Raw genomic sequence first — 14,265 nt, 5'->3', positions numbered from 1 at the left:
TTAAAAAAAGGATAATTTTGTTATGGTTACTACTTTTTACCTTGGCAAAGTACACAGGGAATGGGGCTGCTAAAGAGCGCATCAACTAAATTAGGGTTAATTAGAAGTTCTCCCAGATAGCTGGTGCTTCATCAGCAACAAAGCAGCATGTAAATAAATCTAATTTCTCTCCAAATAAACTCTTCACAAGCTTAATTACAACAGCAACAATATCTCCCCCTAGCCCCCCCCCCCCCCGTTCATTAGTGGGAGCGGCTCATTATGAGCAGTATCTGGTGAGGGCTAGCATGAGCAGGCCAGAGCTGCCCCTCTCACAGGCGTCCTTCGAGGCCAGGAAGAAGTGGAGGAACTTCCAGCCTACCTGGAAGAGCCCAATTAAGGTAATTCATGAGAAATTTGGGAAGCAGAAAGCACTGATAGAAAAAAAAAATCAAAACAACACCACTATATTCTGGAGAGACCTTGTTAATTACTTAATTCCCACTATTTGGATTATTGGCCAACTTAATTTCTTCACCTTTATTACTCATTTGTAAGCAAAAAAAATGAACTTCAGGTTTTATCTGTCCTTTTTATTTTTTGCCATCCATCATTCTCACGGTAGATCCAAGGGCTCTTCCAGTTCCTGGTGCTGTGTACACACTGCTGTCTCCTGCTCTGACACTTGGGACCTGCTGAATGACAGGAGGGGCTGAGGGGCACCCAACTTTAAAGTAATTTTGGCTTGAAGTCCTTTAAATGTCTTTTCACACTTTCTTTACCACATAGGGCTAGAAGAAAAATTCAGGAAGATATTAGGGAAAAAAGTGTTATCATTGCTAAAAGGATCACCACACTGGAGGACAAGTGCAGCTCACTGCTTATTCCAGGGATAAAAAACCTCTGTGCAGAAATTGGTTATCACAAGGAAAGTGCAAACCTGGGTGCCAGTTTCAGCTGGGTGCAGAAGTGCTCTGCTGAGGGCTCAAAGGGATTAACTTATTTCATTTGGTGCTTGATACATTGTCCTCTGTGATTTTAATTTTTTTTTTTTATATCTAATACTGTTGAAACCAGTGAATTCCTTATTACACAGTGTCACGTTTCACCCAATCCTAAATTAATAAACGAGCAGCAGCAGAATAGCATGTAGCACAATTCTAACAGCATGAGCTGCACAGAAGTATATTTCACTTAGCTCCAATTTAAATACTCTGCTTTGCTCGATTTAATTATGTGAAATTACTGAATTAATGGCTTTGTCAAATGAAACGTGTAGAGTTCAGTATTAAGGAAAGAAATTAGAAAGGAAATCTGAGGTACGTTAATTTTTTGCATGTGGGCTTGTTTTAAACACAAACTGAAATTTAACTGAGCCCATGGCCCAAAATCACTCGTTTTAAGCCCAGGGAAGAGAGAAAGAGCAGGAAGTGGCAGGAAATTTCCCAAGTCATCCCTTGTTGGCTTGTGGTGATCTCCTGGGTGTATCTGCTGGGCAGGTTTGTTGTGTGTTTGTGCAGCAGGAGATGGCCAGAGGCACATGGGAGGGAAGACTGTAAAATCCAATGGGCTCTCTAATAACTTGGCCACCTGTTAAATACCCTTTCCTGTGCTGCATAGTATGATTTTCTTATCTCTTTTCTGGTTGAGAATCATGTTATAACAGTTGCTTTTTTTCACGTTCATTAACTGAATTCTTTTGCTGTGGTTTGAATCCCTGCACCAAGACACAGTGTCCAGCCTGGTGCTTGGTTGTGCAGAGATGCACAACGAGACCTGAGGGTAATGTTTCTGAAAGCCTGCAAGCCCTGCTCTTCTGAAGCCATTTGGACACGTAGGTGCCTAATTCTCATTAATTTCCAATTCCATGGGTTTTTGCTACAGTCTGTTGGCCCTTGTGAGTATTAGCCCCCTAAATCACTTGGGCTACCTACAGATGTCCCTCCCAGCCATGGCTGGAGCAGTGTAAAGGTGCTGTTTTCCCAGTTTCTGCTCTCTGTGCTGGCAATGCCCAGTTTGGAAGGCTCCCCTCGAGCAGTGGCGAGCCTCTGCCAGCAGTAACTGGTTAGAGAGAGGTTTAGGCGTGCATTTGGGAAAACATGTCTTTTTCCTCAGGTACATTTGAAACACCTTTTTTTTTTCCCCAGAGCAAGCCAGATTTGTAGAGAGAAAGTCAGTGAAGGTTTTTTCCTCTAAAGATGATGTGGGGTATTTGATCAGGACATACAACCCACAACTAAGTTGCAGTCCAGTTTCAACCCTCTGTACCCTGGCTAGAAACAGGAGTTTTACCTGAGAAGCTAACTCCACCAACCCAGCCCCACTGAAGCCTCTCAAGTCTTTAATCACAGTTTTGAAGAGTTCCAGGCACAGTTATCACAGAAGTGGGTCCCTTCTGTGCTTCTTCAGCCACACATTTGTCATTCCCAATGGAAAATGATCCAGGCAGGTTCTGAGCAAACCAAGACCCATGAGAAGGTCAGTGAAATAATTATTGCCTTCTCTAATTTGCCTGTGTGTATTTTTCTTCCTACCCCAATATGGTTTTTTGCTCTTGTTCCACTTTTTCCCTCTGTGTTGATCCACCCCTTGGCTCCTGACAGTTTGCAGAGGGCTCTCTTACTCTCTCAGTCTTAATGTTCTGGGCTTTTTATAGGTATAAAAGGAGGAATGTAAGTGCTACCTGTAGGATCTCAGCAGTTTGTTTTGTGAAAGACATTCCTTTTCAGCAAAACTTTTAAACAAATCCATATTTCAAGCATGGGAAAAGTGCATTTGAAAGGAAATATGTTCAGGGGCCTAAGAGGGTATTTTTGTATGGAGTCCTTGCTCTGCTTAAATCTTGCTCCTGTGTGCACACACTAAGGGCTGGACACTGAAGACATGAATACTCCAGGACCAGAACTTCCTGGAGAAGGGACAATTCAAAGTCCTGGACCTTATGGAGGAACAATAAAGGAATCTGCATTTTGAATTAGGTGAAGGGACATCAAAATACGTAGTGGCATTTATCGCTTATGGTAAATTACATCATCTGTAATTTTTCTCTTTGAAAATCAACAGGTTTGTTTTAATAAAGAGTTCCAGCAGTTGCTATTTTGAGCAGACCCAGTCAATACCTTATTTTTGCATTTGATATGCAGCTGCAATAACAAGCCACATGTGAATTTTATTAAACCTTCTGAATATTCTGTCTGTTCAGGGAGCTATAGATTTAAGTTTTGCAGATATCTGGCTTTACCTTGAAGTAAAAAAGTGCCAAACAACCAAAAAGCCACAAAAAGAAAAAAAAAAAAAAAGAATATCTCTCACACCATTTCCTTAAAGAAAGGAAAGGGTTTGTCATACCCATGGATTAAAATGTGATTAAGAAGTCCCATGTTAGCTGTGAATGGAATTCCATAGAACTGCTGGAAACAGAACACTTTTCTCCAACAAAGATTTGAAAAACAATAAGTTGAGTTTTATCAAAATATTCATATACCTAAATAAAGTTTAAGTGCCATTTTTCTTCTGAAAGGTTACATGTATTTATTAGAGTACGATGGTCAATATTATTTAGCAGTTGTATGTGAAAGAGAAAAGCACTCTTTTATGACAAAGTGCACTTCTCTTTGAAGTTAATACTTGCTGCATTCTAATTTCTTTGTGCATATAAATTAACTTTATATCTAAAATGCATGCATCTAAAATGGATTTTAGATCTGGTTTGATTTGAACCTCATTATTGAACTGAAGGTGGCAGTTACTCCCATTCAGATGCACCTTTGGAATCTGGAAGTGGACAGCAGCATCCTTTTTCAGAGGCAGATAATGTGTTGCATGGCAGCCACACATCTTGAGTAAGTGGATAGAGTCTCCTGCAGATGGCTGTTGAGCAGTTTGGGTGCAAACACGTTTTCTGATTTGGATGCCACAGGGATGCACAAAGCAGATCTACAGGGTTTTGAGCCTGTCCTCTCCAAGGAGGAGACCCCAGTGTGAAAGGGGGAGCTGCTCTCCTCGCAGTCCCGTGGGGGGACAGTGTCTGTCCCTGCTCTGGAGAGGGCACCCTGAGGGTGACCATGGTCAGTGGCTGGGCAGTGTCCCACAGCCGGGCGCTGTTCCAGCCAAACACTTTGGCATGCTCTGGACTGCTCCACTCTCTGTCTTTCCTTGCATTCCCTAAAATTCACTTGTAATGCTTTTTGTGTCGGGAAAGTGTTTACATCCCATATTTATCCTGTTAAACTGGCTGCCAAACACTGAAGAGCTGATAAACACTATGTGCTGTTAACACTATAAAGTACAATCCCACTGCTGCTTGCATGCAAATAAATAATAATAACTCAGCTCTTTGTCCGCTTTTCGGCGTGTGAGTGCATTTGTCACATAGCATAGTAGCATCTAAATCATTTTAGTAAAAGCACTAGAAAGGCTGAAACATTACCTGCAGCTATGATTAAGAGGAAATTTACTGTTTGGTGATGTTTATATGATTTCCTTTTTTGATTTTTTTAAAAACCACTTTTAAAATGATGTGATGCTTAATCACTCTTGCTGGATTTCACTTTTTAAAAACCTTTCACTGAGTTATTTCACCTTCCTAAGGACTAAAGGATTGGCCTGTAGGCTAAAAGTTACTGTGAAATGCTCATTAAATCTTTTCTTGCAGCCATTACAGACACAGATATCTTTTTAATGTGCTTGATCAGTTTTGAGGCCACTATTTTTGTTACTGCCCATAAATCAGTAGCAAGTATTTTTAGTGTCATCAGTGAAAGGTTAATAGAAGTCGATAATTTTCAGACATATCTCTTTCGATTAGCTGCTCAGAAATTTCCTTAAAAAGGGGGTGTAAATTGTTTCACTCCAAAAACTGGAGACTGTGTCCAATTTGTGCATAAATTGAAATTGTCTTTCTAGCAGACTCTCTGGAAGGTGTGGGGTTGCCTTCAAGGTAATGATTTAAACATAAACTGACCCTTGATGAGGGAGCTGGAGTTTCAGTTTAATGTGTTTCTGCAATTTTCCTTTGCCTTCAGTGCCTTCAAATTCCACACAAATAATTCCTTCATAACAAGTGCCTTTTCAGAAGATGTATGCTGCTGACAGTTAATATAAAATTATTGCCCCTGAATGCATTTTCGTAATTACTTCCCAGAGAACTGTCTTTGTGTTAGAAGACTTTTCACACTTTAGTAACATAAGTGTTTGGGGAGAACATGAGTAATAATTACAGGCAGTCTTTCAGTGAAAATAAACCTACAAAATTATAAAAAAGCTAATGTTAAAGTTGGTTAGAGACAGCGAGGAATTTATTCATCACATTATGCCCGTTTGTATATTTTCCAAGTTTAATAACCCTTCAGTAACTAAACTTAAAAAAAGCCATAAAGAACGGAGGAACTGCTTTCTAATTTTTAAGCAATAATGAAAAGTGACATGCTTCTAGAGACAGAATAAAGAAACTCAATCTGAATGCTCCTATAGGAGATTTCTGATATAATGGAAAATGAAATGGCTCACAGTTTGATCAATAAAAAAATTAACAGCACTTATTAAAAGGTTTCTCTAGTATGTTGACTAAAGAATACAATAGAAGTCTTGATCCAAGAAAACCAGGGTAGTAGGATGAGTTTGTGTGTGTGAGTGTGATTTGTAAAAATCATTGACTGAGCAAAGCCAGCGGGTTTCAGATTAGATGCTAGGTGTACAGGGTTACTGTTCTAGAGAGCTGGAGCCAGGACTGGCTGTATGAATAGGCATCATTCTGGGAGATTGTTTCACTGGACAAAACAGGGCAATTATAGCATACATACATATCTCTAACTAGATGTATGGTGTGTCTCTACAGCAGAGATAACAATGTAGAGATGTAGGTGGGCTCAGGTGGAAGCAATGCACTGCAGGGCAAGAGGTTTACGTGTGTTACCCATTCTGTATGTGATACCTGTGACTGCTACAGCATAGAAAAAGTGCAATGAGCTGCCAGTCCTCTGCTGCGTGTTCCTGCCACTTTCCACGCCTTTAAACTCCAGGTAGACACGTGAGGTTTTCTTAAACTGCTGCTAATTTGAGAAAATTGTATCCTGACTGAAGGAAGATGGACATTTTCCCTGAGAAGTGTTGGTGTAAGTAAGCTAAGAGAAGGCTCTGAGAGGCAGCTGTGGGATGTGCAGGGCTGTCAGCACCAGTTCTGTGAGTGGTGCAGGGCCAGCAGAAGCAGGTGCAGTGCTGGAGCTGGCACCAGTTTTTCCTGGGGTGCTTGGAACCCCTTTCTCTAAGAGTCTGTGTACCAGCAGATATAGAAGGAAGTGCTGTACCCTTCTAAATTAGTTTTTCTTTGCCAAGTTGAAGAATGCTGAGGAGTTTCCATTTACTTACAAATTATTATGATTTAATATAATCTGGAGTGTAATAAGGCTCTGTTGTGAAATGTTATCATGTGTGCTTCCTAAAATCTCTGACTTTTGTATATTTTATTCTTAACACCCTTCACACAAAATAGTATTGCTGGTGTAATCTGTGCTTTATCCCATGGGTTATTATGCAGAGATACCCAGCACTGAACACTGTCCCTCTTCCCTTGCCCTTCCAAAAGAAGCTCTTGCAGCCAGCGTTGCTGCGTGTCAGAGGCAGACAAATGACAGCTCGCAGAGGCTGCAGCAGCCATAGCCCTAGGAGGGCACGAGGAGGTAACAATATGCAATTTTCATGGTTCGAGGGTAGCCTTATCCTACTGTTCTTCATTACAGTACTGCAGTGAGATCAATTTTATTAAGTTGTAAGTCTTAGGAGGCAAACACCATTAACTACATGCTGGACCAAATAATTTTTTTTGGTATTATGATTGTTTTTTCCTCTTGTTGAGGGAAGGCAAGATCTGATGTGTGGATCTCTTCAGCCTGAGAGGAGCAGTGCACAGCAACTGAGTGTCAGCAGGATTGTGTGCCCGCGCTTTGCTCGCTTGCCCTGTTGTGTAGTCATCCCATGTGATTTACCATTGCATGAATATACCGTGGTGTTCCATGCATTATTCCATTCTGGCTCTTTGTTTATCAGCCAGGCACCTTTTTTTCTTTACCACATGTGGTTTGACACCATGTGCAAGTGGTCTGCTGCACTGCATGATGGAGGACCAAACCTGCTTGCCTTTGATGCACATAGTGATGATTTGATGTGTGGAATGAGCTGCCTTTGATTCCTGGTCCTCGTCCTGGTCCTAGGGCTGGGGTGCAATCCATGCTTTCTGACCTGGTTTGCTTGGCTGGAGCAGATTTTTGGCAGCTTTGTGTGGGTATGGTTGCAGAGGTTACAGCAGCTCACAGGAGGGCCCTGGCTCTTTGAGAGGTAGCACACACACATATCTGTGTTCAAAATAGAAGTGTTTAAAAAAGATGTCTTTTGAAATGTTGAGGAGTGGGAGTAACCAGCAAAGGCAAGACTTCATACTAGGATGAAGATTTCAGTTTCAGTTTGTTTGTGATTTAATTACTGAAAGACTAGTGACTTTTTGGCATTTTTTCATTCTTTGATCACAAGTACAGAGAACTTTGGACTCTCTTTCTATGTTACAGAGCTAAAGACAACACTAAAATGTAACAAACCACATAAAAGTAGAAACCTCCCCCACACTGATTTGGCATTTGACACTGAGCAAAACATTCACTAACGAACGTTTAGATTAGGCTTTTCCTTTAAGTCATTTGTCTCTTTTGTTCTCATTTCCTAATTATGGATGAAATTTCCTTTCCTTTTGTCTTGCTGCGGTAGCCCTGTGGCCACAGGGCAGGAAGGCTGCACCCCTGGGTGGGCTCTGTGGGGCTCTGCCAAGCCCCAGGAGGTGTTAGTTGTTTGCCAGCACCCATCACTCCTCCAGCAATTAGCTTTTATTTATTCAGTGCCATGTACTTTTGTCACTTGTCCTGCATCTCAGGAAACTTCTAGAAATAACCATAGTCCTTTGTGAGACCTTTGTTTTTGTTTGGACCAAGGTGAGGAGTGAAGAGATGCCTCTTTTCTGCTCTTCATTTTACATTTTTCCTTCCAGCTGCCAGACCTGGGCAGTGCATGTCCATGTGTGTGTAGATGTTTATGTGGTGCTTTACAGAGTGTGACTTTGCAGCCTTACCTCTGTGTGGCAAAGTTTCTGGGATAGAAAATGCTGCCTAGCACTGCATCAATGGGTGCCTGCTTCCTCATGGAAGCCCCATAACTGGGCCTATTTAAAGCAGGCGTGACCCTGCACTAAACAGCATGTTCATAAGGGCAGCCCTAGATTTAAAAGAAATCCCAGCTTCAAAAATCCACAGGCTTAAAAAAAAAAATAAAGAAAAGCCCCAGAAAATTTACTGGCACAAAGACAGAAAGGCCTGCCTAGCCTGTATTGTGTTGACAGAATAAAAAATTTAAACTGTCCATAATTGATTCCACAGATGAAAAAATAAGCTGAGGTTGGTTTCTTTTCAATTTTTTGTGGCCCTTGTGTTGCAAGGTGTTACCCATTTCCAAGTGTTTAAGTGGAAATTGTAGGTAGGCATCAGCATCTTTCCAGTATGGCTCTGGCCTTGCCCTGTCTTTGGTCCTGCCCCACTAACCAAAGCCCCAAAGCAGTTTGCTGTGGCTCTCGTGGCTGGACTGTCCCTGTGATCCTGGGCTGCGGCTGTGCCACGCTGAGCTCCAAGCACAGTCCCAGCCTGGTAGCAGGGCTGTCTGTCCCAGGCTGACTGAAGCAAGGGAAATCTGCTCTTGACTTGAGCTGAACGAGGTACATGCAATCTGTTTTCAAATATTTGGCTTTAGGAGCGCGTTGTTCCTGTAACAGAGCTGTTTTGAACACAGCTCAGAAGGCATTTCTACTGACTGCAACTTTCAAACTGGGCCTTCGGGAATTCACTTTTTCAGCTTTGCCAAGTTTGCCACATTCCTTGGACCACCAGGTCAGGCAGGAACACTCCCAGTTCTTGCTATGTCTCCATTGAAATAGTAACTTTCTAGAGCATAAACTGGCTTGTATAGAAAAACCAAGGGTCATTACCAACATTAACTTTAGTGGCAATTAGAATAACATATTCCTGACTGTTGGCCAGATTGTTTAGGTCAAAGGGTAAAATATTCTTCTTGTGTAAAGCCCTGTAGACCTTCCACTGTGCTACAGAGGAAAAAGGAGGGGGAAGGGGAAAAAAAAAAAAAGAAAAGAAAACCAAAAAAGCCCCCCCCCCCCCTGTTTCTTCACATTTTGGGTAGTGAGGTATACTTTTAAGACTAACCTCTCAAATTGTATCTTCTCTTACTCATAAAAGAAGATTGTTAGAACAGTCATTATATATGGCAAGGTCACTTAAAAATTACTCATAACACTGAAGTGTTATCCTGTCTTTGGAACTGATCAGTGATCATTTATCCTGATCATTTATCCTGGTGCTGCCTGCTGTTCCCTTCTGCTGGCATTTGCCCACAGCCTTGTGCTGAGCACACCACGCCAGTGTGAGCTGTGTGCCTGTGGTGCTGTGCTGTCTTCACAATGGTGTTTGGTGCACAAATTCCTCCAGGTTGGTAACTGTGATTATTGCTAATTTTTTATGCAATCTAGATAGAAACGACTTACTATTGAATTAAACTCACTAAAATTCAAGGCTTAAAAATGGAATCTTAAAAATTAGCTGTGGCAGTAAATGTATTTATCTGTGCTTGATGCCACAAGGCAGCCACTGATTTTTGAAGACTGCAAAAGTTCCTGTTGGCTCTGACAACCAAGCCCCTTTGCTTGGTGGTGAACAGACATGTCCCCTCAGAGCCAGGCCCAGCTCCAAAGCCACCCCTGCTTGTGGTGCCAGCAGCTCCTTGGCCTCCCGTGGTGACCCAAACCCTTCTGGCCGTGTGCTTGCACCCACAGGCAAGGTGCTCCTGCAGTTCTTGCCAGCAGGAAAATTGCAGGTTAAATTTGTGAACTACAGCAGAGCTCTGCAGAAACGAGTTCCCGAGGAATGCTCGTGGCCTGCTGTCCTCATCAGGGAAACTGAGCTCATTGCGGGAGCAGCTGGGCTGCGTTTGAAGCTTTTCCTTGCTGGCTGGACCACCCATTCCCATCACTGCCCTGGCTGTTTTGCTCCCCTGGGCAAGGAGCGAGTGTCTCCCCAGGGCCGCCCGCACCCCACACACCCTGCTGGCAGCCTGGGGTCAAAGAGTAGAGACAAAGGTCAAAAATCCAAGAAACACCACAGATTTTTCTCAGCAGTGTTTGGTAATAACAAGGCGAGCACGGAGTGCGCAGCTCTGAGCAGAGGAATCTGAAGACCATTTTGTTTGAAGGACAGTAACACCGAGGTGTGACAGACATGTACAATTGCTTTAACTCGCCAAAGCCAGAAAAAAAAAAACCCATTGTAAAGCAGTGTTGCATTTGCTAAATAATTTCTGCAAGCTTCACTCTTGTGTTATTTGACATACAGCTCTGTCAAGCAACGACGCTTTTGAGAAGTTGCCTAGAGGATCAGATTTCCCATTCAACAGGGAATTAAGAAATGTTTCTGGAATTTTGCTTTGCAGTGGGGAATCTATTTTCTTATCTCACATTGTACAATTTACTTTTCCTAAAGCAGTGTGCTAAATTATTTGTTATTGTTGGACTCGGTCGAGCAGCTTTATCCCTGGTGTAGTCACGAAGTATTGGAGTAAAACCAAGGATGAATTTGTCACAGTGTACTCACCAGATCAGCTGGTCTTTAGGTTAACTCTCAAAAGACAGCAGTTCTGCTAAAAATATTAGTGAAGGTCCCTTAAAGCTTCTCAAAGTTGCCTAAAACCTTTCTTCTTCAGGTTGTGGCAAAGTCAGTTCAGAAGTGCTTCCCTGAGGCCTTTGTCAGCAGGCAGCATGCACGCAGGTGCCAATTCTTTAGGTTACATTTATATGCTTGGACTCTTTTTATAGGTTTCTGTCATAAAACTGGAGAGCTGACATTCTGATTTATTAACTATCAAGTCTGCAGGACATAGGCTTTAAAAAGATTGAATGAGCTAAAATGTTTGTGATTGCAGTCTGGAATGAGACACTGTATAAAGGTGTGCCAAGTAAATATGACAAAATGTAAGTGATAATTTGAATATATACATTAAATGATGTGTGAAATAAAGCAAAGCTAGCATAGGTCTAAAAGTGACTTACTATTTGGTGAAGTAATAATATAAGAGAACCAGAATTGTGGGGTTTTTTCATTACAAGACATTTTTATTTAAGGAAGAGTCTATAAAGCATGCGGTTCAGCTAGTGGCATTTTATTGAATAAACATAGTCTAGATGATGACTTACAATATGGAGTGCTTAGTGAATGATACTTTTTATAACTAAATCCTTAAATTCATTACTGCTGTGCAAGTGGCATATCTGATTTGGTAAGATGAATATTATATCTTGCCCTTAATGGAAATTTTGTAGTAGAAAGGTACGTATAATTTAGCAGTAAAAGAATCTGAAACTGTGCAGATCAGTTAACTGCTAAGAGGGAGGCTGTGACACACCAACGCAGGCTCTGATTTTTAATATTTCCATTGCAATTGGAAGGGTGCGTCGTGTTACGAGTGCTCCATGGAAAGCTGCAGAGTGTTTTACACCAGTTGATTTATGTTACCATGCGCAGAGCAGAAGATGCTATGAAATGTGCTCTGGCTGGATAGTGGTAGCAGAGCTCTAGCCGTGTGTGTCTGAATTGCGGTGCTTGTGGTAACCAGTTTTCATCTTTAATAAATCTTATTTTCAGCTTTGCTTCATGTTCTCAGCATTGGTTGTCCTCAATCTTTTTGGTGCTGATCTGATTTTAGAAACAATTCATCTCTCTGTTTGCTGGTCCTTCCTTAATGGCTTAAAACTCAAATGCATCCCAAACCAACAAGGTGGTATCTCCCTCCCACCCGGCTGAGAACAACTCCTGGGCTTTTGGGGTCAGCCAGTGTGTGAGGACCTCTTCTGCTGGCAGAGTCTGTGGTTCTGTTTCACTTTCTGAATGACTTCCCAAGTGTTCCTATCATACTGACAGGGTGTATTAAGAGCATGAGTGCTTGTGGAGGCAAGTGAAATAGTGCAGGTGTAGCACTTGGGGCTGTATCACCTCTGTTGGGGAGCCTGTGTGCAGAAGAGGTGGAAGCAGCTCTGTTTCAGCTGGTCACCAAAGCCTGGCCACCATGGCTAGTGTGCCTAATGGATGCTTTGCTGCTGAGAGGGCAGCAGAGACTTAGAAGGGGATTTTCAGCTCTGTGGCCTCTGCATAGAGCCCAGGCAAGGGTTGTCTGCAGTGCTGCATGGACTGGCTTCAGGCACATCTGAGTGTCCAAGTGGCTAAGGGGGTGTCCTGGAGGCAGAAGGATGTGGCTGCAAGCTTATCCCTCACAAAGGCCACTGAGGGTGTCCTGAGGGCAGTGAGCAGCTGTCCTAACCCTAACCCACCCCCCATGGCCAGTGGAGAGCCAGCTGCCCCCTGTGTGGAGCTGCCACCTGCACAGCCCTGTGGTGCTCAGCCCCCCACACTGGGGAGTTTCTGGAGCTGTCAGAGAGCTCAGTCTCCCTGTGCACAAATGCAGATAAAAACTTGGGGGGGTTGGCAAAGATGTGCTAGCCCACACTCTGGCCACAGACCAAGATAAAAAATATTGGAGAGACCTGAAGGTCAGATGTACTGTATCTGCTCTCAGCTAGGTCAGCACAATGTCAGGCTCATCTGCCCAACCAAGTGCCTCTCATTAGTTCAGCAAGACCTCTCATGTCCTGGGGTATGTGTGTGCTTTGGGATATTCAGCTAGTGCATCTTTTTCGCTTGTTGTTACTAATATTGGGGCTTGGGGGCGGTGGGAAGAGGAGAGCACTGAGAATTAAAATTCAGCACATGCCTTTTCTTTGCGGGCTGTAATTAATCTTGCCAATTTTTAAAGCTTTGAGAATCTGGTTAAGTGATAAAACACTAACAACTTTATATGACAGAGTTAGAAGCTCCTGCTATACACCCACCAGAGAAGATTAGGAGAGAGTGTTTGCAGGATTCGCGCTAAGCAGCAGAGAATACAGTTGAGAATTGTTGCACCACATGATATAAAAACCACATTAATATAATGAAAGGTGTCGGGAATAATGTGAGAGCGGCTGTAATTAAATGTATCTTAATAAGCGCAACATCCTTCTTAAAGCTCTTATTTTTCAGACCTTTCAAACTTAGCGGATGTTCTTGCTGTTGGCAGGTGGCCTGGGAGGAGAGCTGGAGAGCGAAGTGAAGGACAGCCGGGCCCTGGAAGAGAGGAACAGTGTGACGAGCCAGGAAGAGAGAAATGAGGAAGATGAAGACATGGAGGATGAGTCAATTTACACCTGCGATAACTGTCAGCAGGACTTCGATTCACTGGCAGACCTGACTGAACACAGGGCACACAACTGTCCTGGAGGTAATGTTAAACTAGCTTTACAGTTCTGACAGGTGGTTAGCTGGGTAATTGGACATAGCAACAGCTTGAGGCCTCAAGTGAGATTAAAGAATTAATAATGTAATTTTACAGTTAATGTAATTTTATTGTGGTGCCTTGGGTAGCCTTTGTTCACTCCTTTAATAAAATTAAAATAAAAGCAACAGCTTTCCAATTGGAATATGTCAGTAATTACGTTAGACAAAAATGTTGTGGGTTTTTTTAATGCTAGAAGTTTCAGGCAGGTATTTTTCCCTCTCTCTCCAAATGTAGGAAGATTAAAAAAGTTAAATGTCTGAAGTGCGCAAAACTCCCAGGAAAAAAGGCCTCTGAACCCCTAAAAGAACACGATGATTCCTGAGATTAAAATTCATAGTGCGAGTTCTGTAATCCCACCCTAAAAATACAGCATTCTCCCTAGGTTATTATTACATTGCCTTTTGAATTCTATGGAAGTGAGGATGGCATCAGCCTACGCTGATCTTGATTTTACTTTCTGTAAAGTAAGAACAAGCTCAGAGCACTGGTGTGAACAATTGCAACATACCTTGCTTTTCCAGGGCTGCCTCTGCATGGCCGGCGGTAGCAGCAGGTACTCAGCCGAGCACGCTAAGCCGATTTACAGGGGTAGGAAAAAGCTTTGCAGATTTTGCCAAAGATTAAATAAAATCTTAGGAGGGGGAGCGTAGAATATGTTCATATGTATTTAAATCAGGGATTCTTATCTTTCACCTTCCCAGAGTTGAATACTCTGCCATCGCGTCTTCCTCCACACTCTAAATTATTTTCAGGCAGTTGCTGTTATGGCAGACGGGTAGGTCAAGGCTGGCAGAAGGCAGAAGGGTTAGTTTCTCCTCTGGT

At 42.5% G+C, this 14,265-nt stretch overlaps 1 protein-coding gene across 2 annotated transcripts in view; it reads left to right on the top strand.

Moving 5' to 3' along the window:
- The window catches only part of ZNF423 (zinc finger protein 423), a 226,139-nt gene that overhangs the window by 53,437 nt on the left and 158,437 nt on the right, over window positions 1-14,265 (top strand). For both annotated transcript variants that reach the window (XM_053953064.1, XM_053953063.1), the window contains exon 3: window positions 13,186-13,386. In XM_053953064.1, the coding sequence (XP_053809039.1) occupies window positions 13,186-13,386 (201 nt within the window). The remainder of the gene's footprint in view (window positions 1-13,185; window positions 13,387-14,265) is intronic.

Source organism: Vidua chalybeata, chromosome 11 (genome assembly GCF_026979565.1).
Source record: "Vidua chalybeata isolate OUT-0048 chromosome 11, bVidCha1 merged haplotype, whole genome shotgun sequence".
Taxonomy (NCBI): Eukaryota; Metazoa; Chordata; class Aves; order Passeriformes; family Viduidae; genus Vidua; species Vidua chalybeata.
Note: the sequence above shows the minus strand (reverse complement) of the source record. Positions and strands in the feature narration are given on the sequence as shown.